Genomic DNA, 25,712 nt, shown 5'->3' with positions numbered 1-25,712 from the left:
CAAAAAGTCAATCAAACAGCTGCAGAGAAACCATGACAAAGAAACTGTAAAACAATCACAAACAGACTCAAAACCACCAGAAAGACATGCAAACTGACCACAATGAGACACAAATCAACGACAGTAAGACTCTAAGTGGCTATAAGAAGATGCAAAATGATCAAAAACAGGTACAAAACAACCATGAGCACACATAAATCAACCACAAAGAAAAAAACAACTAACAACCACAATGATGTTTATAATGACAACAGTGAAGCATAAACAACTGCAAAGAGATACAAAAAGACAACAAAAGCCACAACTTGCCACAAAGACACACAGAGTGACCAAAGATTCAAAATAACCACGTATAGACACAAAATCACCACAAAGAGACTCAAAAAAGTACAAAAACATGTGAAATGACCACAGAGAGGAACAAATCAACTACAGAGATGCAAAATGACATTAAAAGATGCAAAATGATTGCAAACAAACAAAACTACCACAAAGAAGCACATATCACTAAAAAGATACTCAATCAACTAAAAGCATATCTTTACCCACAGAGCACATACACACAAAGAATTTATAAGGAGATGCGAGCAACAACAAAGGGTGCAAAACAACCAAAAAGAGAATGAAAAGCAACCATGAAGAGAAAATGACTGTAAAGAAGTGCAAATAATCACAAACAGCTACCAGGACCGGGAATAATGAGATGCAAATCCCCATTAAAATGCACAAAACAGCAACAGGGAGACTTAAAAACAACCACAAAAATGTTTAAAATCATTACACAGAGCCACAAAACATCCATAAATGGACCCGAAAGACCACCAAAGAAATACAAACAGCCACCAAACAGGTCAAAGGCAATTTTATCTTTCTCATATTTCAGTTCTGTCTCTCAGTCTCTATTCCATAGTTCATCCATGACTGTAACAATGTGTTGTTAAACCATGAATATTTCCCTTTTCCATCACTTGACTATGCTTAAGAGGAAATGTTGTATTTTTTTTGTTTGTTTTGTGCTACATTTGCCCGACAGCTACAACTGCAAGTTGTGCATTTTGTTTTGTATCTTCAAAGGAATCCCCAAAGTAGGATGTAGGGGCCTGTGGGGATAGAAGTGATTCTCACAACAGAGCAATATGCAGTATTTGTAACTTTTCTGAAAGGGAATGACATGGTTTGAAGCTTAATTGATCACTCTAAATTGTCCGTAGGTGTGAATGTGAGTGTGATTGTTTGTCTGTATATGTAGCCCTGTAACAGACTGGCGACCTGTCCAGGGTGTCCCCTGCCTTCGCCCGAGTCAGCTGGGATAGACTCCATCGCCCCCCCGCGACCGTAGTGAGGATAAAGCGATGGATGGATGGATGAATGGATAGATGGATGGATGGTTTAAAGCAGTGAATAAATGCATAGTTTGGGTCACCCAGGTTATTTCATGTTTTCCATGAAAACTCACACATTTATTCATGTGCTAATATAATTGCACAAGGATTTTCTAGTCATCAATTAGCATTTCAGCATGATTAGCTAACACAATGTACCATTATAACACAAGAGTGATGGTTGCTGGAAATGTTCCTCTGTACCCCTATGTGGACATTCCATTAAAAATCATCCGGTTCCAGCTAGAATAGTCACTTACCACATTAACAATATCTAGACTTTATTTCTGATCAATTTAATGTTATCTTCGTTGAAAAAAACTGCTTTTCTTTCAAAAATGAGGGCATTTCTAAGTGACCTCAAACTTTTGAATGGTAGTGTGTGTAATATTCAAATAGGGCTGCACTCTACCGACTACAGGATTGGATACTGGGGTGTCAAGTCAGGTCAAGTGACCCCAACAATAAATACACTACCAGCTGTTGCTGAAATTATTTCAAGCACTAACACTTCTTTAGTTTTCTGTTAGTTGTACTACTTTTTTTTGTTTCTCTCAGAGAACTGAAGCACAGGACCATGAAGGAACCAGACGAGCCAAAGTTCCAGCTGCAGGAGTACGTCGACAAAGAGATGAGGACCGCTGGCTGCTGCCGCTCATAAACAACAACAACAACTATGTGTGTGTCTGCGTGTGTGTTTGTGTTTGTGCGAGAGAGAGAGAGAGAGAGAGAGAGAGAGAGAGAGAGAGAGAGAGAGAGAGAGAGAGAGACGAAGTGAGAGAACAAGTAAATTGTGTTAGACATTGTAATTAGCTGGAGTATGTGTGCCTGGAACTGACCCTGAAATCCTCAGTGTTTGTAATATTTCTCTGTGGTTATTTGGCCAATATGCTCTCTCTCCCAACCCACCTTTCCTCTGCAACTGTGAATGTAATATAACTCCTGTCTACATGCTTGCACATACACATGCATGTCCACACACAGACACTCACACATTTACAGCTAGAAGTTCACTTCACAGCCTGCTGAATTCATTCTGTGCAGTTTTTCCATAAGTGATGTACATATTTTAAATGTAATTTTGATTATGTGCTCTGAAAGCCTTGTAGTTTGTAAATGCCTGTCTTGTTAAAACAAAACTATATGGACACAAATATGTTGAATATCAAATCTATCTTGTTAAAGTAGTAGAAACTTGTTTGTACAAAACACTACTGCACCTAATGTAAGCTGTCTAATGGCACTGTGTGCTGTTAATGTACAGGAAATCATACAAACTCTTTTAATAATATTGAAATGTAAGTGACTTGAGCTTTTGTCCTTTTATACACAGCTTATTTTAGTTTTCAGTTCAAAGCTGTTTGATGTAATGAATAAATCTCCCCCAGTAATTAGTAGACAATTTTAAATGTGTAAAACAACATCATCAGCATAAGGCTGTAGGCCTCCATTGACCTCTGAAGATATCAGGAAGTTACATATTTGGAAGGGGGCGCCGTTATTCCGAGTAACTGACATGTTAATCCTTTTTCAGAAAATGAAGGAAAAATACATCCAAGGGAACACAAAATGAAGACATTCATGGGAAATTTTATGTAAATTTGGATATAAAAATCAAATGAATATCAGTGGTAAAAGTTCAGTAGAATCAGTCTTTTTATAAACTTTACCAAACAGCAAGTGAAAACTAAACAAAGTCACAAAATCAAAGAAAGAGTGTAAAATTAATGGTGTGACACAGAACACAAATCTCTGTCTTCTGGGGAAAAGTCCTTTTCTCACACCAAGAACATCCCTCCAAACCCTTTATACTGCTCTGTTAAACTGGAAAAACTCTTAAGTGTCTAGTGGTGTCAAATATGGATGCCAGTGGCACCAACACCAAAGGAAGAATCTGCTAGATGCCAGCGGCTTTGACAAATTGGCAGTATTTCACATCCTCTGAGGCTGAGGTTGAAATTTTTTATGATTTTTTAAATTAAGGTAAACATTGCTTGTGTTGAAATAAAAGTTTATTACTTTCTACTCTTTCTACACACCACAATGAATGTTGAACTCAGTATTTAAAACTACAACGAACATCTGAATCTTTGTCTCCACTTTGCATCAAAATGTTCAAACAATGTAAATTAAACCCACAATACATAAATACATAAATACAGTAGATATTTAATGTACCGTTGTTTTCATTGCAGTCATACAATTTTGAAAAGTGAACTGCATAGAAGTACTGACACATTTCTAAGCTTTGCAGAGGCTTTGCTTTAACTTTCTTTTTTGTAATTTTCTCTGCTGAAGTTTTGTAAGTCCTGCCAGTCACTAGAGGTGTAGAGATGTAGTTGGTGTTTGTTGACCTTTGCTGAATTATCTTTGGGTTATGGTCCAACCCTTTGGAGAACTACCAGCTGGTAGCGGGTTGAGATACAGTGCTGCTATCGTGAGATGTTTGAAAGAGGGATCATTTTCAGCAGTTTTTTTGAATCTGTAAGGTGTTTTCATTGGTTGGAAAACTGTTTTATTTGTCCAGATGTTTTATCAAAGATTTCTGCTGATGTTGAAAACGAAATTAACTTTTTCAGGAAATACAAAACTTTACAATGGATCATCCATTTTCAGAATAAATCATTAATTTATTGTTAACTTGTACTCTGTATACTGTATCTTAAATGATTTGTATTGTACCAATCTCCTGTGTTCACAATAAAGAATCTGAATGATACTATTTTTCATGTAGATATGTACCACCATCTCGTGGCAGTCACTTGTAATTACAACATTTGCTGCTCCTAACTGTTGCCCTTCACAATACAGTAGAATTTAAGGTTTAATGCCACCTTCCTTACAGTGCTTTAAACAGTGACAACAAAGCCCTGCCATGTGCCTTTCCCTTTCTATCCACGTTTTTTAATTGTCACATTCTCAGGCCTTTACCTTAGAGCTCTTAGACTGGCACTGACTCAGGATCAGCAATGGAAAAAGATGGGCTTCAGTTGGTGAGAATCATCCTTGAGTCTTGAGTGCATTTGTAGGTGGGTGTGAATGCACTTTCTTCAAAAGAAAAATGTTCTGAGGATTTGAAGCTTACCCTGTGAGTATGTGTGAGGGTATGCATACTTGTTGGTTCATCTTTGTGAGGACTAATGTCAATTCTCGCATTTGCAAGTGAGGGCATTTTTTGGAAAATGAGGGCATTCTAGTAGATCCTCACTTCACGACAGAGTTTCATAGGCTGACTGTTATAGCTTTATAATTCCAGTATTTTTAAATCTGGGGCATTTGTACATATATACTGACTTAGTGAATGGTTGTTCTGACCATTTTCTAGCTATGCCTTTATGTATACTGATGCCAGAGCAGCAAAATAACTTTAGCTAAGAACATAGTGTCTATACAATGATATATGAACACTCTTTGATGTCCCGTATAGGTTTCTGGAGGAGTGGTTTTAAAGCCCAGTGGGGTGGCTACCCTCACCAACATCTTAGGAGTCACTGTGTTGTCCTATTTGTCAGCTGATCCAAAAATGAGCACAACACAATTGCCATGAATGGGGAAATTTTTGTGTTGGGCTGTAAACATGTTTTTTCGGGTGGAAAGTTGAATATTTTAATGTGACAACAGGGGCTGACTCACTTTTGGAAACATCCTCAAGTGGCCATTTGGAGAACTGCAGTTTTTGGCACTTCTTTTTTAACTGCCACACACCAAGAAAATAACCTCCACTCTGTCTGAAGCAGATATTTTTGCTATTGAAATTGTATTTTTCTTCAGTTAAGAGTGCAGCAGTCATCCATATCAAAATTACCCACTGTGTACCAGGCAGAGTTGTTGTCTAATTGTAACTCTACTGCATTATTCTACTCAACAAAAAAGTCTCTCTAGCTTAGGTTTTCACTCTTGTCTACCTGTAATAACTCATCTCCCACAAAACTTCCAATACCCATATATATTTATATACATACATATATTTCCAACAAGTAAGACTTCTCCTTGAGACTTCTCAAAGCTAGATGTTTATTGTTTGAAAATATTCTGAACAAGTTCACCAAAGATCTGTATTTAGCACACAGGCAGGGTAAAGTTATGTAAAGACATTTTTTACTTTAAACATTTTCTGAATGTTCCTTTGTTGTCATGCAACACTGTATTTAGTGGAGGAATGCTCTACAATGTGTTACCTCAGCATTGTCAAATCATCCTCAAAATATTATAGACAAAATGTTCTGGTTTTGTTAATATATGGCATTGGAGGAATGTTTTATAGAAACATTCTGTCATGTAAGGCCACGATAATATCTTTAAAACATTTTCTGAATGATCTTCTTTTGTTATTATGTAGCATAAATTGACAACCCCAGCAACATACTCCAAACATCTTCTTGCAGTTACATGTAGCATTTAAATCATTATGTCTTATCTGTAGATAAGACATAATGATTGTAGATAAGCTATAGGAACATTATTTGAAATGAGAAATATCCACATATCCAAATAATCATATCCGTTTTTGTTTGTTTTTGCATTTCTATCTTGGTAGGAATTCTATCCATAATGCTCCTAGGCACTTGTAGTAAGAATTTTTGTCATTCAGTGCCAAAACAAGCTCATTTCCTGTGATGGGCAAATGTCCCATTGGATTACATTGCAACTTTTTGTAGTTGGTAGGTGCAGCATACTTTTTTGGTATTCGATGGATTCCACTCATATTTTACTCTATTGATCATTTACACTTAAAAAAAGTAAGGGAAAATGCCAGATATAAACTGGAAGACTTGGTTTTGGGTTTATGCCAGAGTAGGAGGGAGTTTATCAATAAGCACAGTCACAAAGATTAAGGTTTTAATGCTCCATACAACAACATACAGTGTCAGCAAGTTTAGAGTGACTTTTCCACAACATATTTGTTATTTAACATTTCAGAAACAAAGCTGTGAAGACATCCAGATTTCTCTTTTGAGCTTAGCTGTAACAAGTGATTCTTCTAGTTATTTTTTTTCTGATGAAGAAGCTGCGGTTTTGCTTGTTAGGAGAAGTATGTGCAGATAATACTGCAAACATCAATAACGGGAAAAATTTACACTCTGTTAAACCTAGACACTGTGTTTCATGCACACATGCATCTGGAGCTCTCATATCATTCTAGATGTCTGCTCCAACAATTTTGCTTTGTTTGTTTTGACTATTTATATTTTCATAGCCTGTCTAATATGATGTTTTGGAGTAAAACCTTACCTTACAGATAGTTTTTCTGCCAAAAAGCACTTCTTGTTTTATGTTTGTTGTGCAAGAACAAAGGCTAGATCAACTACACTAACAATAATAATGGATTAGATTTATATAGCACTTTTCTAGGCACTCAAAGCACTTCACAATGGAACCATTATTCATTCACTCACACATTCTCACTCTGGTGGTGGTAAGCCACATTTGTAGCCACAGCTGCCCTGGGGCAGACTGACAGAAGGGTGGCTGCTATTCCGCACCTACGGCCCCTCCGACCACCACCAACATTCACACGCATTCATCCACCAGTGTGAAAGCAGCACTGGAGGCAAGGCAGGTAAAGTGTCTTGCCCAAGGACACAACAGCACATGACTAGGTCAGAGTGGGAATCAAACCACCGACCCTTCAATCATTGGACGACCCACTCTACCACCTGACCCACAGCCACCACAAAGTCACAGCCGCCACATACAATATAGTTGGAAAAGTGGCTAAATAGTGTCATTCATAGCTTTTTCTTAACTGCAACTCCCATTGCTTGTGTTATTGATGCCAAGATTGCTGTGAATCGTTTTTTTTTAATTGCTTTGGATATATTGCAAAAAAAAAAAAAAAATTTTGCAAGTCAGTACAAACTCAAATAAAACACATCTCTGACTGACAAAAAGCAAAGAAAGTATGTGAGGCGTTCTAAGTGATGTGCTTTGAAGATGATATTTAGCCTACGTCGCTGTGTAAATGCATTTCTCAAGCAGTAAGTCAGATAATCCCTCCCTGTGGTGCAGCCCTGCCTCCAGAAAATGTTTGTGATACCCGATACTTCAATCTGCAAGTACGCAGGAAGAGTTTAGGCTGTATAATGAGATTAGCAGGCCAGACTGACCTGGAGGAAACATTTATAACAAAACATGGTGTAGGGACAGGGACATTTTACCCTGGATGCCTCTAATTTCATTGGTCTGAAAATGTGTGACACCATTATGTAACAGGGTGGAATCAATTGAATGGGAATGGAAAAATCAGTAGGAAGAAGAGAGAGAGGCAAAGTGACCACAGAGAGAGAGCAGGTCAACGTCACAGAACGTGGAACACCAAATAAATGTCATACTAGTACACAAGTGATAGAACATCGTAACCACCTGGAGGAAGTGAAGGCACAAAAGGACATTCTACTCTTGAAAGAACTGAAATTGAAGTTTGGGCTTTCCCGAATAAAAAGTCTTGCATTTATTTTCACATTTGCAGCATGAACCTCCTGCCAACAAAATGGAAATAAAAAAAACACTAAGGAGCTGGAAGGCCCTAAAATCCCAGTATGTTTGTTGTTTTCTTGCCAACAACTATCAGATAGACTGCGATGAAATTTAGCACATATACGGCATAATGTCAGGGTAAACTGTGATCACTTTGGTGACTTTTCATCAACCACAAATTAATTTGTACAATACTTTGATTTTTGACAATATTCTTGCAGATATAATAGATGGACATAGATAGAGCCTTTTATTTTTCATTGTGTAAATCCCACAAAATTTGTGTGGAACTTTGAGCAATCAGCAGCAGTTTGAATTTTGTTATAAAGTGTGATGGAGGCAACAGCTCTGGGGAAGAAACTGTTCTGCAGTCTGTTGGTTCCTGCTTTTAAAGTCTTGAATCTTTCCTTGATGGAAGGGGGACAGACAGTCTGTGTCCTGAATGGGTAGGGTCTCTGGTAATGCTGCTGGCCTTTTCCCTTAGCTCACTAGCATAGACTGAGTCCAGGCTGGGTGACAATCTACTGACATTTCCATCAACCTCTGCTGTACTAATTGATGCAAGTGTTAGAAAGCTAACATACTGAACTAAGATGGTAATAAATATGATACTGATTATCATGTTACCATTGTCATGGGATCATGTTAACATGCAAATATTAGAATTTAGCCCAAAGCATTACAGTGCTGGGCTGCACAGTGGAGTAGCAATTAGCACTTTTGCCTTGCAGCAAGAAGATCCCTGGTTCGCGTCCCGGCTTTCCTGGGATCTTTCTGCATGGAGTTTGTATGTTCTCACTGTGCATGCGAGTCATTCCATGTCAATTCAACAAATGCTTGTTGCACCACTTTCTCAGATCCTCCCAAAAATTTTTTGGGCTTTATTTGGGTAATTTTATGAACAAATGCAAAGTATTATGGTTATAAACATACAGTATAAGCAGTAATGATCTAATCTAATACCCATAGTCAGTCCAAACTTAATCCTCGCCTATGATTTTAGGGTTTTAAACTACTAAAAAAAGCAATTTATACTCCTTTTACATGGTCAGAATTTTTTCCCCTTCCAAAACTTTTACCCTTCTGGTGAGAAAAGTATAGAAATGAATGAAAATAAAAAAATACTGGACTGTGGAATTTCCCAAAATATCCTTATTATTTCATGGGCGACTTTATTTTGGGTTTTTCATGCCTCTATTTTAGGACTTATTCTTGTGAAAAGACATTGAAAGAATGAATTTTCTTCTTTACTAATGAAAGTTGCATAAGGTAAAAGTTTTAAAACATTAAAATAAAGCTTATTTATTGATTTATAGGCTGTTGAACTCAGGTGTAGACCCAAAATAGCCTAACTTTAGGCATTAAAAAGTGCATGTGGGATACATGGTACGCGGTTCAAATTTTTTTGGAGGAACTAGTATGTGTGAAGTATGTGTGAACTTACTTTCATATTTGTTTCTTGTGCCAAAGATGAGCAACTGCTGAATCAATTTACTATACATTTTGATCCTCGTTTTTGTTTTTAGGAACCATTTACATGACCAACTAAAGATGAAAGATGAATCTGAAGCATCAGCATCGTAGTATAAGTTACAAAGGGCATATCTGAAGTTAATTATTATATAGACATTGTTTTTTCTTTCATACAGTAACTGAATAAGAAGAAATGGCATCACTCCCAGACTGCATTCTCAGGACAGCCTCGGTATCGTATTTGACTTATCAGCTGAATTTGAAGATTTGCAAGTGAAATTCATGCACCCAAAAGGTCCCAGCAAGAAGTTCACATGGCCTAGAAAGGATGACGTAGTGTGGGTGCCTACAGCCCACATCCTCTGTCCAATCACTGCTCCTTCAACACGCCGTGGTGGACAGTACCACATATCTGGTGCAGATGATGGCCTGATTTCAGAGAAATTCAAGCAGTTCAAAGGACAGAAATAGTGGTGTGATAAGTTGGGGACAAATTACATGTTTTACATGGGACCTAAGGCAATATAACTCATTTTAACTGCAATATATTAGTTAGAATTCCTAAAAAAAACGCCTATAAAACATAGTGCATTTCTTGGTTAAATTGGCCATGAAGGATTCAAGAAACAATGTTGATACTTCAGATATCAATTATTCGGATGTTTATTGTTATACAGACAAAGTTTCATGTTTCTACTCCATGTCCCACATTGGTTTCTGTGCCAATATATGTATGGTGTTTTTCAGTCTGTTTCATAAATAGGCATCGTTTTGAGGTCTAAGGAGACTAGCTAGCTCTTGGATATTTTTAGGTTAGAGAGAACTTTTAAGGTACTTTGAGATTTTTATAACATATGAACCTTGTTACTTATTAAAATTTGTGAAAAAAATGCCTAAATTCTTGAAAAATGCCATTTTCGCCAAATTTTTAAATTGCCCTGTACCACAGAGAAATGGGTATATTCATTCCAAATTTTTTTTTCCTGCTCTATTGTTAAGGTGTTTGAACCCTTCAGATCACTTGTAAGTCTATATCATCAGTCAGTTCCCAGTATTATCTTCCTAAATCAAGCCTTTCTACCTAACATATCAATTTCCGAGTGGAAAAATAGGGATTTAAATATTTTATAACTTAGCAAATAGCAATCATATGATGTTAAAACTTTGCAAGTAATCTATTCTTATGTTGGGATAGTTAAAAAAAAAGTTTGGAGATGATCAGAGGAGGTCATGCAACAAAATTTCCTCAGATTTGTTGAAATGAGATGGAATGACTCATGCGTGGGTTTTCTCCGGGTATTCCAGCTTCCTCCCACAGTCCAAAAACATGCTGAGGTTAACTGACTATTCTAAATTGCCCGTAGGTGTGAATGTGAGTGTGATTGTGTGTCTATATATGTAGCCCTGTGACAGACTGGCGACCTGTCCAGGGTGTCCCCTGCTTTTGCCCGAGTCAGCTGGGATAGGCTCCAGCCCCCCGTGACCCTAGTGAGGATAAAGCGGTGTTTAGAGAATGGATGGATGGATTACAGTACTGGGGGACAGTCTCACATAGCTGCAAGCATGGATGCTATATTTAGCACAAGTCTAAGTCTATCAGTGCAGTGGGATTAAACATATTAAATTTAATTGTACAATGTCATGTTACAAGCAAAAGAACCTATACCTAAGTTATAACTTAGGTATACCTAAGTTATACCATTACACTTATTGAAGGTATTCACCTTTAACAACTAACATTTCAAAAAGAACAAAACATACATAATACTACCATTGGAATGACTACTAATACTTGTATCCCAAAGTACTGAAAACCAAAAAACGATTTTGACATTACCCATGCCATTTTGAGTAAGAATATCTTAGTAACTACAAATATAACCCTGCTGCTTTTTGTACAGTGATAGAAGACAGATGGAACTGTCTGGTAGAAAAATTTGGGGTCTCTGGTATCTGTCCCACACTGAGATTTTTGCCACCAAAAATAGCCAATTAAAAATCTTGTCCAACTTTGGGAGCTCATATTTTCCAAATTGAGGTACCAAGAAAGCTCCAGTTTGCTAAGTTATCACACAAGTTTGTGTAGAATGGAACCCAAGGGTGTTAGAACACTTCTGTGCAGTATTTCTAGTACTTTTAAGGTCCCAAACTCCACTCGTGAGTAGGTATCTCTTAATTTTTAGCATTTCTGGCAAGCCCCCACAGCCTGCAGAGTGTAGGGAAACACCTGGGGATGTTTGTGGGGCACTAGTTACATGCAGAGGCCTGGTTTACCAACTCACAGCTCTCTGGTATGTCTAGAGGCTGAGAAATAACCACTTAAAGATGCAAAAAAACGCTGGCGAGACTTTTTATAGCCCAAATTCTGAAAATTTCAAACCCCCACAACTCAGAAACTATTTGAGCTACAGGCCTACAATTTTGCATAGAAAGTACTTTTGTGACTATCTAATGGCATACAAATTTAGGACTAATTTGAAGATGATGCAGCAACACCCCCAAGGAATATCTGGTCATTTCACCTGGAATGACCCTTTAGAGTTTCATGTGATGCTCTAAAATGGGAGCTTTTGTTTCTGGGTGAGGCTGAGAACTGTCCTTGTACTACACAATGACAGATTCTATTGTAGACTGTCAGACAGCTGTACTGTCACATGATTTAAATCTTTGTAACAGTCTTGGGGTTGTTATTCAGAAAAAAATACAATTATTTTGCACACTACTTCTACAACTTCCCCTTCTTGTTACATGACAAGATCTTTACCTCTAAATAAAATGAAGTGTAACTGATTGATAGCTGCAGTGCTAATACTAAAATAATTAGCAGTAATGCATTACGTATACTACAAACAAATGTAATGTGAATATCGTAATGTGTAACTCTGTAATGCATTACCCCCAACACTAATGAAAAATGCAAGACATTTCATTATTAAATATCATACATTGCTAAAACTTTGGTGTTCCATTTTTAGATTTTGTAGAGTATTGTATAGTACATCCATTTCATAATGGATTGCAATGGATTTTTCAGTGAGGAAGAAGTTGTCACTTTAAAAACTGCATTTTGCAATTGCATTATTTTTCTGAAACCTCATTACACTATTTTTCAAAAACTATTAAAAAATGTTTGTCTGATACGGTTTTACCACTTTTTGTGTTTTAACTATGTTGAGAGGAAATCTTTAATACGTTCTCAAAATAATTTATGTTTTTGTGTTGGAGTTTCAAATATATGTTGCGCGTATTGCTGTGTACTTTTTTTTTTAATTTGAGCTTTGACATTGCACACCATACAGAAGATGTTATAGTTATGGTTTACTAATGAATTTGGAGGTCTCTGCCTGTTGAGAGTGCATCCAAGTTTGAAATATCAATTACTTTACACTGAAGATGCTTTGAGAGACCTCAGGAAACCATACTTCCACCATTCAACTATGCATTGCCTATAGAAAAAATTTGCCTTTTAGTTTTTCCCTTCTTGATACAGTGTAGTGTCTTTATACTGCAGTAAGACAAAGACAGCTGCCCTCTGATGATCTCTATTTCACTGTGTGACTTCTAGAACTTTTAGTACTAGTCACAAATGGGAGAATATTTATGCAATCACTTATTTTGCATTTTATATTTTTAATTATTTTACATTACTTTTGTAAAAGTCTGTTTTCACTTTGACTTGCCCTTTTTGCCTCTTGTTGCTTCTGCTCCTGATGATTATGGAAACAGGATGAATCTATATTTTGTTCTGTCCATTTTTGCTCAATCGAATGTCCTCCCTCTACGTTACTGTGTCCTTCGTTCCAAGTGGAAAATATGTTTCCATGCATATGTAATCAACACTGTGTGTTCAGACAGGCTGTGACTCAGACTCTGACTAATAGTTTTTCCAATTTCCTTAAAACATCCCAGTCTGAAACACTGACAATGACAGCCAAAATTATCTTCCTGCCTTTCTTTTGCTGACTAGATTCAGGAGCATTTATTTAAAGATGAGTCATTAAAGACATGTTGGCCTGATATGACAAAAACATTTAGTCACACATGTATGTCAAAGTAAAATGACCTATCATCACACATTTGCCAAACCTTACAGAAACCTTTGCTCTAATTGTGTACTTCATATTTACGTACAGGATATACACTATACTGACAAAAGTATTGGGACACTCCGCTAAATAATTGAATTCAGGTGTTTCAATTAATTCCATGGCCACGGGTATATAAAATCAAGCACCTAGCCATGCGGACTGCTTCTACAAACATTTGTGAAAGAATGGGTTGCCCTCAGGAGCTTGGTGAATTGAAGCAGGGTACCAGGTTGCCACCTGTGCAATAAGTTCATTTGTGAAATTTTCTTGATACTAAATATTTCACAGCCAACTGTGAGTGGTATTATAACAAAGTGGAAGCAGTTGGGAGCAACAGCAACTCAGCCACAAAGTGGTAGATCACATCAAATCACAGAGCAGGGCAGCAGAGTCAATATCTACAGACCTCCAAACCTTGTGTGAGCTTCAGATTAGCTCAAGAACAGTGTGCAAAGAGCTTCATGGAATGTGTTTCCATGACTGAGCAGCTGCATCCAAACCTTACATCACCAAGTGCAATTCAAAGTGTTGGATACAGTGGTGTAAAGCACGCCACCACTGGAATTCAGAACAGTTGAGACATGTTCTCTGGAGTGACAAATCACACTTCTCTGTCTGGCAATCTGATTTTGAGTGAGTTGGACTGGCCTGCACAGAATCCTGACCTCAACCGAATAGAACACCTTTTGGATGAATTAGAGAGGAGACTGGGTGCCAATCCTTCTCTCTAACATAAGTTTTATGTGTATATATATATATCATAGTCACATAATATTAAAAATGATTTCCTTTCAAAGGCATAAATCAGTAGAAACAAATACATTTTGCCACAAAACATGAACATATTAAATAGCTGCAAGTTCATCAGCTCACATTTAAATACACATGACTCTTTGAGAAAGCAAAACAGAAAGAGAATTAAAACATGGTAGTGTTTTATCCACAACCATCATGATTATATGTTTGGTTTTTGAGCTGGTGTGAGCTGTAATGCCTTCTATGCTCAGCAGGGGTCGGACTTGCATCATAGAAGTACAAGCAGAACTTATTCATAATGCTGTGTTGTTTATATATATATATATATATATATATATATATATATATATATATATATATATATATATATATATATATGAAGAGAGCAGTACACTTAACAGATGAAACTCCTTGTTTTATTAGTTTTATTTGTTTAATTATTATCATAATTATTACACCCGAGAAACCTATGATGGTGAATCTTTCTACAAGTGCTTTATTTTGTATTTATACAGTGTTACTGTTAGGGCCAATTTGCAAAAAGAGACACTGCATATCTCCCAGTCTCCTTTGTTGTATGTGTTTATTTTTCCAAGACAATAATAAGCATAGCACTGAGGAACAACAGGCATCATTTGATAAATGTGAAGTCATTGTTGACCTGCATTTCAGTACAATATGAACTAAGAGTGGTCCCACATAATCAGCTGACCTTGTCACCTTGCTCTGTATAGGTCTGAGCTTACAATCAAAATGTGGTCATTATTCTTGACTTTTTTTTCTTCTTCTGTTCATAAGGATTTTAATGTCTTATCATATGGCCTTATGGAACAGTCACTTTGTATTTCACTGCCCACAGTGTATGAGTATGAGCATTTGACCAATTAAATCTTTTGAATCTTCAATCAAACCTTAAAGAATCAACAAATAATTCAACAGTGAAGGAAATACACCCACTCTCTTTTTGCCGAAAGTTACATGAGAACATTAATATTGCTCAGATTTCTGCCCAAACAATATACAGCCACTGACAGCAGCTGGTTAGCTTAGCTTAGCACAAATGTTGGAAACATCCACAAACAGCCAGCCTGGTTCTTTCCAAAGGTTAAAAAGTTACCTCCTAGATATGCTAATAGCTCATGTATTTATACAGACCATTTACTTAAAGGTACAAACACCAAAAAACACGAGAGGAAGTAGAAACAGTACTCTGTTATGGCCATCCATAACAGAACAATAGAGAGAAGTCTTCTGGTTTTAATAGGGAGAGCTGTAATTATTCTTTCATGTCAGCTGGTATTGGCCATGTTTGATGCTGTCTGCAAACAAAGACAATAAAAGAAACAGAAGCAGCTGATCAGTCATGGCAGCTAACTGTTGACAAAGTCAGAAATTACACTGATCTTTCCATCTCTCATGAAGCACATTAACTATTTTGTTTAGAAAAAGCTAATAAGCACTCCAATCAAGTTTTTGTGTCTAATTTCATGGTTAATCATTAACACTTAAAAACTGAAAATAATGTACAAAACTACATTATGTAAACTGCTATTTTCACAATTTAACTTTTGCATGCTATAAAACAGTAAACTTGTCATTCATGAACATTAGAGATAGAGTTATAATTTTCATACCAAGCCATGCTATCTGTTCCCAGCCTCTATGCGAAACTAAGCTAAGCTAACGGCTACTAGCTGAAGCCCTGTATTTACCGAACAGACGTGACCATCATGTCAATGTTCCCATTAGCTCTCTGTAATAATTGAGTGTATAAGTGTATTTATGCCAATGTTATGTTAAACTGTTGCTTAAATTATTTTTGTGTATACTTTATTTCAATTTACAAGCAGTTTTATCCCAGCGCAAGAATCGTGGTGGACTTCACAGATTTAAGCAGATAAGCAAGCCGCCATGACTCACAACACATTGACAAACAGTCTACCTGACAACACTTTCCGATGTTTTCCTTTACTTGTTATCTAAATTTCTCTATTATTTTTATTTCCATGCATGGAAAAACGATAGCCAAGCAGAAGACAAAGGATGCATCCTGGAGTGGTCATGCTTCCCGAGTGTGTGTAAATATGCGCAGTGGTGTGAATAAGTAAACAACAGGCAGTCGTATTCATACCGCTTGCTGACAGAAGCCCTCATATGACTTTGCGAGGGCCATCTGTTGCACCGGTTGCTCTCCATGTCATTAACCCTACCCGAGGGCACCATAACCCCGATGGCTCTCCTGTAGTGGTCACTATGCGTTTAGGTCTAATTGTGTGCGCTCATCCTCCACCAGTTGCCAAGCAGTCCACTCTACTGCCCTAAAGTGACCAGGATCCCCAAACAAAGCCATGTGGTGTGTGTGTTAGTGTGTGTGTAGCAATGTTGATTTCTTTGGCTTCAGTGTTTCAAGAAGGCAGTTGTGTTTCTGGAAAATCCTAGTAACAGCGCACACTCACCAATAATTATGTGCACAGAGCTGCCTACCTGTGCTATTTTAAAGTACCTTGTTCACAGAGAGCCCGATAGCCTGGAGCAGTAATATCACCACGTAAAACTCTGGATTACTTTAAGGATGAGACAACACGATCAGGAGGGTGGTGTTATTATTCCTGTTGTCTGGGTTTTATTGTTTCGATCCATCTGTCTCCCTTTGAGTCACTGTCCCGTCTTGTGATGACACTCAGTGAGGTCAGCAGCAAAATTACCATCCTATAGATTTTACAGTAATAACAAATCTCCTGAGGATAAACAACACAGAAGCTAATAGAAAGGTCATTTAGGGTCCGAGCACTGACGGTGGTGAGGACAGGCGGTGCAAGGGCACCGACTGTCCCAGGCACCGTGGTGCCGAGGACCCTATTGAAACCTTAGGGTTTATTAGGGTCCAAGCACCGAACGGTGCGAAGACCCTATTGAAACTCGAGGGTTTATTTTTAGGGTCTGAGCACCGAACGGTATGAAAACCCTATTGAAACCTGAGGGTTTTTTATTATTAGGGTCTGAGCACTAAGGTGCCGAGGACAGGCGGTGCAAGGGCACCGGCTGTCCAAGGCATCAACGGTGCCGAAGGACCCTATTGGAATGCTAGGGTTTTTTAAAATTATTATTAGGGTCCGAGCACCGAGGTGCCGAGGACAGGCGGTGCAAGGACACCGACTGTCCAAGGCACCAACAGTGCCGAAGGACGCTATTGGAATGCTAGGGTTTTTCCTTATTATTATTATTATTATTATTATTATGCCAAAACAACTGCATTTTTCAGGGCCTGAAGATGCTTGAAAAGTCATGAAAATTTGCACACACATCAGAACTGACGAAAAATTTCATATTTTTAGGGCATGTGGAGGTGTGTGGCAAAATGGCTCCATAGCGCCCCCTACAAAATTTTAAACCAAATTTGGTACACATATGCAGCACATCAGGCTGAACAAAAAAGTCAGTGACAGCCATATTCCGAACCCAACAGGAAGTGAGCTTTTTTTGTTGAATGTCAGATTTTGGCCATTTTCAATTTTTTCTAGAGCAAACTTCTCCTCGGGGGAAACTCCAATTCACTCATATTCGGCCAGTACATACAGGAGGCCTTAATGATCAAAAGCTATTAAAATCTTTTTCCAAAGTCAAAGGGCGTGTCCGTGGCGGCCTCTGGAATTTTGATCTTTCGCCATGAAATTTCAAGTGCTGTCTAAATGACCTGAACATGCTCCAGTCTGCCTGAAACTTTACATTTATGATTAGAGTCCTGCCCTGATCACATCCATATGATGAAATCCATTCACAGTCAAAGCGCCACCTGCTGGCAACAGAAAATGTCATTTTTTACACTTTGATGTATTATTCTTTGTCTATTGTTCAGATTCACCTCAAATGTGGTGACATAAACCTGAACATGTTGATGATGATTCACAGTGAAAATGGTGATATTCATCAAAAGGTGTGTCTGTGGCGGCGCGGTGAATTTCGATGTCTCGCCATGACGACTAAAATGTATATTTCTCAGCAAATCCTGATCCTATCTGCTCCAAACTTCATGTGCTGGACAGCAGGCCCAGTCAGACATCCACACTCAAAAATTTAGAAAAAGTCGTAGCGCCACCTATTGGTAACAAGAAGTTTAGAAATTACATTTGCACGCACCATTGCTCCAAACTTTTTATATCATTCTGAAAGTTGGTCAGCTGATTTTTCACCCTGACAATGCCACAGGGTGAAGATTTTGACATTTGATAAAATGCTGTTGCCGTGGCAATACGTTGTTGTGAAGCGAGCAAAGTACTTTATGACAGGCTTACAATGCTCAACAGCTCACCAAAATTTCCACACACATCACTGTCGTCTCAAGGAATAACACTGCATGCATCTCTGCAGGGCATGTGCTATAGCGTTCCCTGCAGTATGTTTAATAAACAGCCCCTGCAGCACGTTTCACCTACATCCACAAAATTTGGAAGGCATATAGAGCACATCAGAATGCACAAAAAAGCCTCTTGGAGCCATCCCCTAAACCCAACAGGAAGTCCGCCATTTTGAATTACGTGGATACATTTTCTCTATTTTTTTTTAATTTTTGAGAGCGAATTCCTCCTAGGGTTTAACTCCTAGAGACCTCAAATTTTGCCAGGATATACAACAAGATCTCCTGATCAAAAGTTATTAAAAGATTCTTCCAGAGTCAAAAGGTGTGGACATGGCGACCTCCAGAATTTTGATGGTTTGCCATGAAACATCAAGTGCTACCTAACTATCCTCTGCATGCTCCAATCTACCTCACATGATTAAACACAGTCCTGTCCTGATCATATTTGTAGGCCAAAATCCTTTCACAGCATGTGCCATAGCGCCCCCTACAGCATTTAAAAAATAGCCTCCACAGAGACCTTCACTTATGACTATGAAATTTGAATTGCATATGTAGCACATCAGTGCAAACAAAAAAAATCTCTTGGAGTCATTCTCTAAACCCAACAGGAAGTCTGTCATTTTTAATTAAATGTCAGATTTTTGGTGTTTTTGGTTTTTCAACAATTTATTTCTCACAGGCAATAACTCCAAAACACCTCAGATTGGGACAATATATAAAACCTGCCTTCAGGTTGAATATTTGTGAAAATTGTTCACAAAACTCAAAGGGTGTGGCCATGGCGGCTAACTGAACTTTAATGTTACGCCATGAAGCAGGACGTCTTGTGTAAATTCCCTGTACATGCTGCAATCTGCCTCAAACTTTACATGTCCATTCCTGTTCCAGGCAGATTTGGAAAAGGCTGTTCACGCTTTCATCATCTCAAGGATTGATTATTGTAATGCCCTTTACGCTGGACTTAATCACTCACTCCTCCATAAACTTCAGTTGGTTCAAAACGCAACAGCATGTCTCATCTCCAACTCCTCAAAATACTCGCACATCACCCCAGTCCTTCAAGCGCTCCACTGGCTTCCAGTGCACTTTAGAGTCCAGTACAAGGTCCTGTTGTTCATGTTTATGGCCATAAACGGGCATGCCCCTGCCTACATCTCAGAGCTGTTGGCAATTTAACAACCTGCCAGGATTCTACGCTCATCTAGCCACACCTCCTTGGTTGTCCCCAGGGCATGATATAGAAAGCTCTTTTGCCTTTCTTGGCCCTAAGCTTTGGAGCTCCCTTCCATCGCACTTGCAGTCTATTTCTGAATTAAATGTGTTTAAATGTCGTCTGAAAACACACTTGTTCCGTGTAGCTTAGCACACTTAGCTCCTTTTAGAACTGTGTGTTTCTTAAAATCCCCCCGTCGAATCGCCACCTTATCGCGGTGGAGGAGTTTGAGTGTCTCGGTGATCCTGGGAGCTATGTTGTCCGGGGCATAAGCCCCTGGTAGGGTCTCCCAAGGCAAACTGGTCCTGGGTGAGAGACCAGACTAAGAGCGATTCAGAAGACCTTGATGAGAACGACAAAAGGCAAAGCCGCTACCTCGCCTGGGATAGGGAAACCGGGGCCTTTCCCTGGAGCCAGACCTGGGGGGGAGCTCGTACAGGAGCGTTTGGTGGCCGAGCCTTGGAGTCCCGTGGGGCTCAGTCGGGCATAGCCCGAAAAAGTAACACAGGGCCACCGCCCAGTGGGCCCACCACCTACAGGGCAGGAAGTCGGGGTCGGGTGCTATGCCCACTGGGCAGTAGGCAGGAGCGGGCGCCTGGGCGTGCCGCCCCCTGGTGGCATAGACTAGCTGTGGGGACGTGGAACGTCACCTCACTGGCAGGGAAGGAACCTGAGCTGGTGCGGGAGGTGGAGCGATACCGGCTAGCTATAGTTGGGCTCGCCTCCATGCACAGCAAGGGTTCTGGAACCAGAATCCTGGAGAGGGGTTGGACTCTCTCCTACTCCGGAGTTGCCCAGGGTGAGAGGCGCCAGGCGGGTGTGGGGATACCCACAAGCCCCCGGCTGAGTGCCGCTTTGTTGGAGTTCTCCCCGGAGAACGAGAGGTTCGACTCTCTGCGGCTTCGTGTTGCAGGGGGGAAAACTCTGACTGTTGTCTGTGCTTATGCGCCGAACAGCAGTTCAGAGTATTCGGCCTTCTTGGAGTCTCTGGGTGGGGTCCTGGAAGGGGTTCCGCCCGGGGATTCCATAGTTCTCCTGGGACACTTCAATGCTGATGTGGGCAACGATGGAGAAACCTGGAGGGGGGTGATTGGGAGGAACGGCCTGCCCGATCTGAACCCGAGTGGTGTTTTGTTATTGGATTTCTGTGCTAGTCATGGTTTGGCCATAACAAACACCATGTTCGAGCATAAGGTTGCTCATAAGTGTACTTGGTACCAGAGCACCTGAGGCCAAAGGTCGATGATCGACTTTATAGTCGTATCATCAGACCTGCGGCCGTATGTCTTGGACACTCGGGTGAAGAGAGGTGCAGAGCTGTCAACTGATCACCACCTGGTGGTGAGTTGGATCCGATGGCGGGGAAGACTGCCGGACAGACCTGGTAAACCCAAACGTGTAGTGCAGGTGAACTGGGAACGTCTGGCAGAGGACCCTGTCCTTAGGGTTTTCAACTCCCACCTCCGGAAGAGTTTCTCCTGCATCCCGGGGGAGGTTGGGGACATGGATTCTGAGTGGTCCATGTTCAAAGCCTCCATTGCAGAAGCAGCTGTTAGGAGCTGTGGTCTGAAGGTCACTGGTGCCTGTCGCGGCGGCAATCCAAAGACCCGCTGGTGGACACCAGCGGTGAGGGAAGCCGTCAGGCTGAAAAAGGAGACTTTTCGAGCCTGGTTGGCTCGGGGGTCTCCTGAAGCACCTGACAGGTACCGGCTGGCCAAAAGGGCGGCAGCTGCGGCAGTTGTGGAAGCTAAAACTCGGGTGTGGGAGGAGTTCGGGGAGGCCATGGAGAAGGACTTTCGGTTGACCTCGGGGAAGTTCTGGCAAATCGTTCGATGCCTCAGGAAGGGGAGGCAGGGCTTCGCTCAGGCTGTGTATGGTCGGGGTGGAGAACTGTTGACCCGCACTGGGGATATCGTCGAGCGGTGGAAAGAGCACTTCAAGGAACTCCTGAACCCAGTAAACACGTCCTCTATGAAGGAGGCAGAGCCTGAAGACTCGGGGGTATCTGCGTCCATATCCGTGCCAGAGGTCGCCGAGGTAGTTTAACCCTTTGAGGACTGCAATTTTAAAGGTTCGCCAGTACATACATTTGTATTTTTGTTCATTCTGATGTCATTTCTTGGAATATCTTCAAATACCTAATATCCCTAGAATCCTTACAACTTAATCTAAAATGGTATACATATAAATAAACCAAAAACATTAGGTAAAGGTGTTCAAATTGTGTTATAAATAAAAAAATACATAAATCGGAAATTTTTTTTTAACTATAATTACTAAATATGCACACAAAACCCATTGATCGAAATGATTTCCACATGTAGAAAAATAAATAAGAAATTTCTGAACACACCAGTAGTGATTTAAACAAAATACCTATTTTAGTTTTTGAGATATGAACATTTTTGTGTAAAAACTGCAGAGACGTTTTTTTTAGTTTGATCACTACTGCAGAACTAAGGCAACACTGAACATACAAAATTGAACAAAATATTTTTTCAACAATATTGTGTCAACTATATTGGTTCATTCATTCAACATTCATCATTTATTCAACTATATTATATACTCACACACAATCTCTCACTAAATCACACGACTTTCTCTCACCTAATCAAACTACTCTCCCTAAATCACACACTCTACAGTACCCAACTCTCCCTATCACAATTCTAATCTATCTATCTATCTATCTATCTATCTATCTATCTATCTATCTAGCTATCTAGCTATCTATCTAGAGCTCTCTCACTATACCTCCTGCTCTTTCCAACCTACTCGCCACAAAGGTATTTTGGCGCCACACAGTGGTGGCGCGGAACAATTCCCGGAGTAATCACTCGAGTTTTTTTTTTTAACACGTTGTAATGACGTAAATCATGTCACTTGAAAGACGGAAGTCTGTGCTTTTAGCAGCAAAAAGAATGAGCATTCTAGCTAATGTGGTTTTTGAGTTATATCAGTTTAAGCACACCTATGTAGACAGCGCGGGGGGGCGGGGCCGCCCGCGGCCGCCGGCGGGATGTCCGTCCCTTGAGGGTTAAAAGCTCCTCGGTGGCAAGGCGCCAGGTGTGGACGAGATTCACCCTGAGATGCTGAAGGCTCTGGACATTGTTGGACTGTCTTGGTTGACACGTCTATACAATGTCACGTGGGCATCGGGTACAGTACCTGTGGAGTGGCAGACCGGGGTGGTGGTCCCTATTTTTAAAAAGGGGGATCGGAGAGTGTGTGCCAACTACCGCGGTATCACACTTCTCAGCCTCCCCGGGAAAGTTTACTCTCGGGTGCTGGAAGGGAGGATCTGACCGATAGTCGAACCTCGGATTCAGGAGGAGCAATGCGGATTCCGTCCCGGTCGTGGAACAGTGGACCAGCTCTTTACCCTTGCAGAGCTGCTGAGGGGGTCATGGGAGTATGACCTGCCAGTCTACATGTGTTTTGTGGATCTGGAGAAGGCCTAAAACCGTGTCCCCCGAGGGGCTTTGTGGGGGGCACTACGGGAGTATGGGGTCCGAGGCTCGTTGTTACGGGCCGTTCGGTCCCTGTACAACCAAAGTGAGAGCTGTGTCCGCATACTCGGCATTAAGTCAGACACGTTTCCGGTGGGTGTTGGACTCCGCCAGGGCTGTCCCTTGTCTCCAAGCCTGTTTGTGGTTTTCATGGACAGGATTTCAAGGTGCAGTCGTGGTGGGGAGAGTTTTCGGTTTGGGAGCCTCAGGATCACTTCTCTGCTTTTTGCGGATGATGTGGTTTTGTTGGCATCCTCAGACCGTGACCTCCGGCACGCACTGGAGCGGTTTGCAGCTGAGTGTGAAGTGGCAGGGATGCGGATCAGCACCTCCAAGTCCGAGGCCATGGTTCTCTGCCGGAAACCGGTGGAGTGCTTCCTCCGGGTTGGGGGGAGTTGCTTCCCCAAGCGAAGGAGTTTAAGTATCTCGGGATCTTGTTCACGAGTGATGGGAAAATGGAGCGACAGATGGAAAGGCGGATTGGTGCGGCGTCAGCAGTAATGCGGGCATTGTACCGAACCGTCGTGGTGAAGAGGGAGCTGAGCCGTAAGGCGAAGCTCTCGATTTACCAGTCCATCTATGTTCCAACCCTCACCTATGGTCGTGAGCTTTGGGTAGTGACCGAAAGAACAAGATCGCGGATACAAGCGGCCGAAATGAGCTTCCTCCATAGGGTGGCTGGGCTCAGCCTTAGAGATAGGGTGAGGAGCTCAGACATCCGGAGGGAGCTCGGAGTAGAGCCGCTGCTCCTTCGCATCGAAAGGAGCCAGTTGAGGTGGTTTGGCCACCTGATTCGGATGCCTCCAGGGAGACTTCCTCTGGAGGTTTTCCGAGCATGTCCGTCTGGGAGGAGACCCCGGGGCAGACCCAGAACTTGCTGGAGAGATTATATATCTCATCTGGCCTGGGAACGCCTCGGGATCCCCCAGGAAGAGCTGGAAAGCGTCGCTGGGGGGAGGGACGTCTCGAACGACCTGCTTCGCCTGCTGCCCCCGCGACCCAGCCCCGGATAAGCGGAGGAAAATGGATGGATGGATGGATGCTTCTTAAAATGCTTTTACTTATTTATTTTATTTTACTCTTTTAAAAAGTACGGCGGCCCGCGGGCGGGCCGTTTTTTTATCGGTATACGCTTTTTTTTAAAATAGAAGGACACTGCAAACACGATTATACAAACACTATACACACATAGAAAGCTGAGATTCTCATGAATCCGCCGGTATAAACCACTTTCAGATGTGATTACCACAGCGGGTAATATAAACACATTTATCCAACAAACAACAAGTCAAGTAAACGTGCACAGCTCACCTGTCGACGCAGTTTGGACGCTCGTTTCTGGTCATAAAAGAAGATAATCCACAAAAACCGGCCAGAACCCAAGCTTAGCCATCCAGAGGAAACAATCCAGTATAATACTTTGGCCAAAACATGTCTCGAAATAGGTAAAAAATCCAGAAAACGATCGGCTCCGTGCGCGTGCACGCGGCGCGTGGTGGCGCTGTGCGTTTCATATTCACTGCATCTTTCTATTATAACTTTATCATACACGGTCCTATTTTCTTTGTTCGCGATTCAAAATGGATACTGGAGGCTTCTCGACCGCTTCAAACCGAACTTCAACCAATCAGGTGACTCGTTTCCGCCTACTTCGGCGATTTAGCCAACCATGGCCGAGTCTGACAGATATCGATTACATCACTTGATTGACTTGTTTCTCAGCAAATCACGCCGGAGGAAACGTTAGATTGACAGGCCTGGTAGCCAATGAGCTTGCTGAATGGCTTGCCTATAAATCCCGCCTCTGCCAGCGGCTTTATATGATATTTCATTCGTGAGCTCCGGGCTCCACCTGCTGTTTCTCTGTATTCCTCTCAATCTGTGTGTGTGATCGACACTGAAGCCTATCTGAAGTGATTTTTTGAGTTCTTTATGAGTTTTTGGAATGAAAATGAAGTGGAAAATGAAGTGAAAAGGAATTTATACCATTCTGTAGAGAGTGTGCACAGTGTATAAAGAGTGTATCCAACATTGACAGGGGCGGAGCATATCAGTACAAATACATGTGTGAAACACTCATTTCTTGTAGTATTGCTCTGAAATTTTGACCTGAACTATGTAAGACCCCAGGCTTTTGCAATATTGTGTTTTCAAGCTGTTGCAGTGCTGCCACACTGATTTTCAGGTGTTTTATTAGGGAAAAAATGTAGGCGAGAAAAAAAATTCATCCTAATTCAGTGTGTTCCAACATACATAACTCTGTGCCAGTAGCACCTAGAGTAATTCTGACTGCACTGGGTGAAAATTCAGGTTGTCAGCTTTCAAATGAGACCCCAACCATGCATGTACTCCAAACAGTTCAAGAACAGCATTCAATTTACTTTCTGTACATCTTCAGTAGAAATTTCGGGCGGAAATTGACCAAACCTTGCCTTGTGCTCCTTTTGGCTG

At 40.7% G+C, this 25,712-nt stretch overlaps 1 protein-coding gene across 1 annotated transcript in view; it reads left to right on the top strand.

Moving 5' to 3' along the window:
* The window catches only part of LOC110958423 (ras-related protein Rab-26), a 198,449-nt gene extending 194,348 nt beyond the window's left edge, over nt 1-4,101 (top strand). The window contains exon 9 of the mRNA XM_051939129.1: nt 1,941-4,101. Coding sequence (XP_051795089.1) covers nt 1,941-2,043 — 103 coding nt within the window. The 3' untranslated portion in view covers nt 2,044-4,101. The remainder of the gene's footprint in view (nt 1-1,940) is intronic.
* Nucleotides 4,102-25,712: the final 21,611 nt, after the last annotated feature.

The sequence above is a fragment of the Acanthochromis polyacanthus genome, chromosome 19 (genome assembly GCF_021347895.1).
Source record: "Acanthochromis polyacanthus isolate Apoly-LR-REF ecotype Palm Island chromosome 19, KAUST_Apoly_ChrSc, whole genome shotgun sequence".
Lineage (NCBI taxonomy): Eukaryota > Metazoa > Chordata > Actinopteri > Pomacentridae > Acanthochromis > Acanthochromis polyacanthus.
This window is presented reverse-complemented; position numbering and strand designations above follow the sequence as displayed.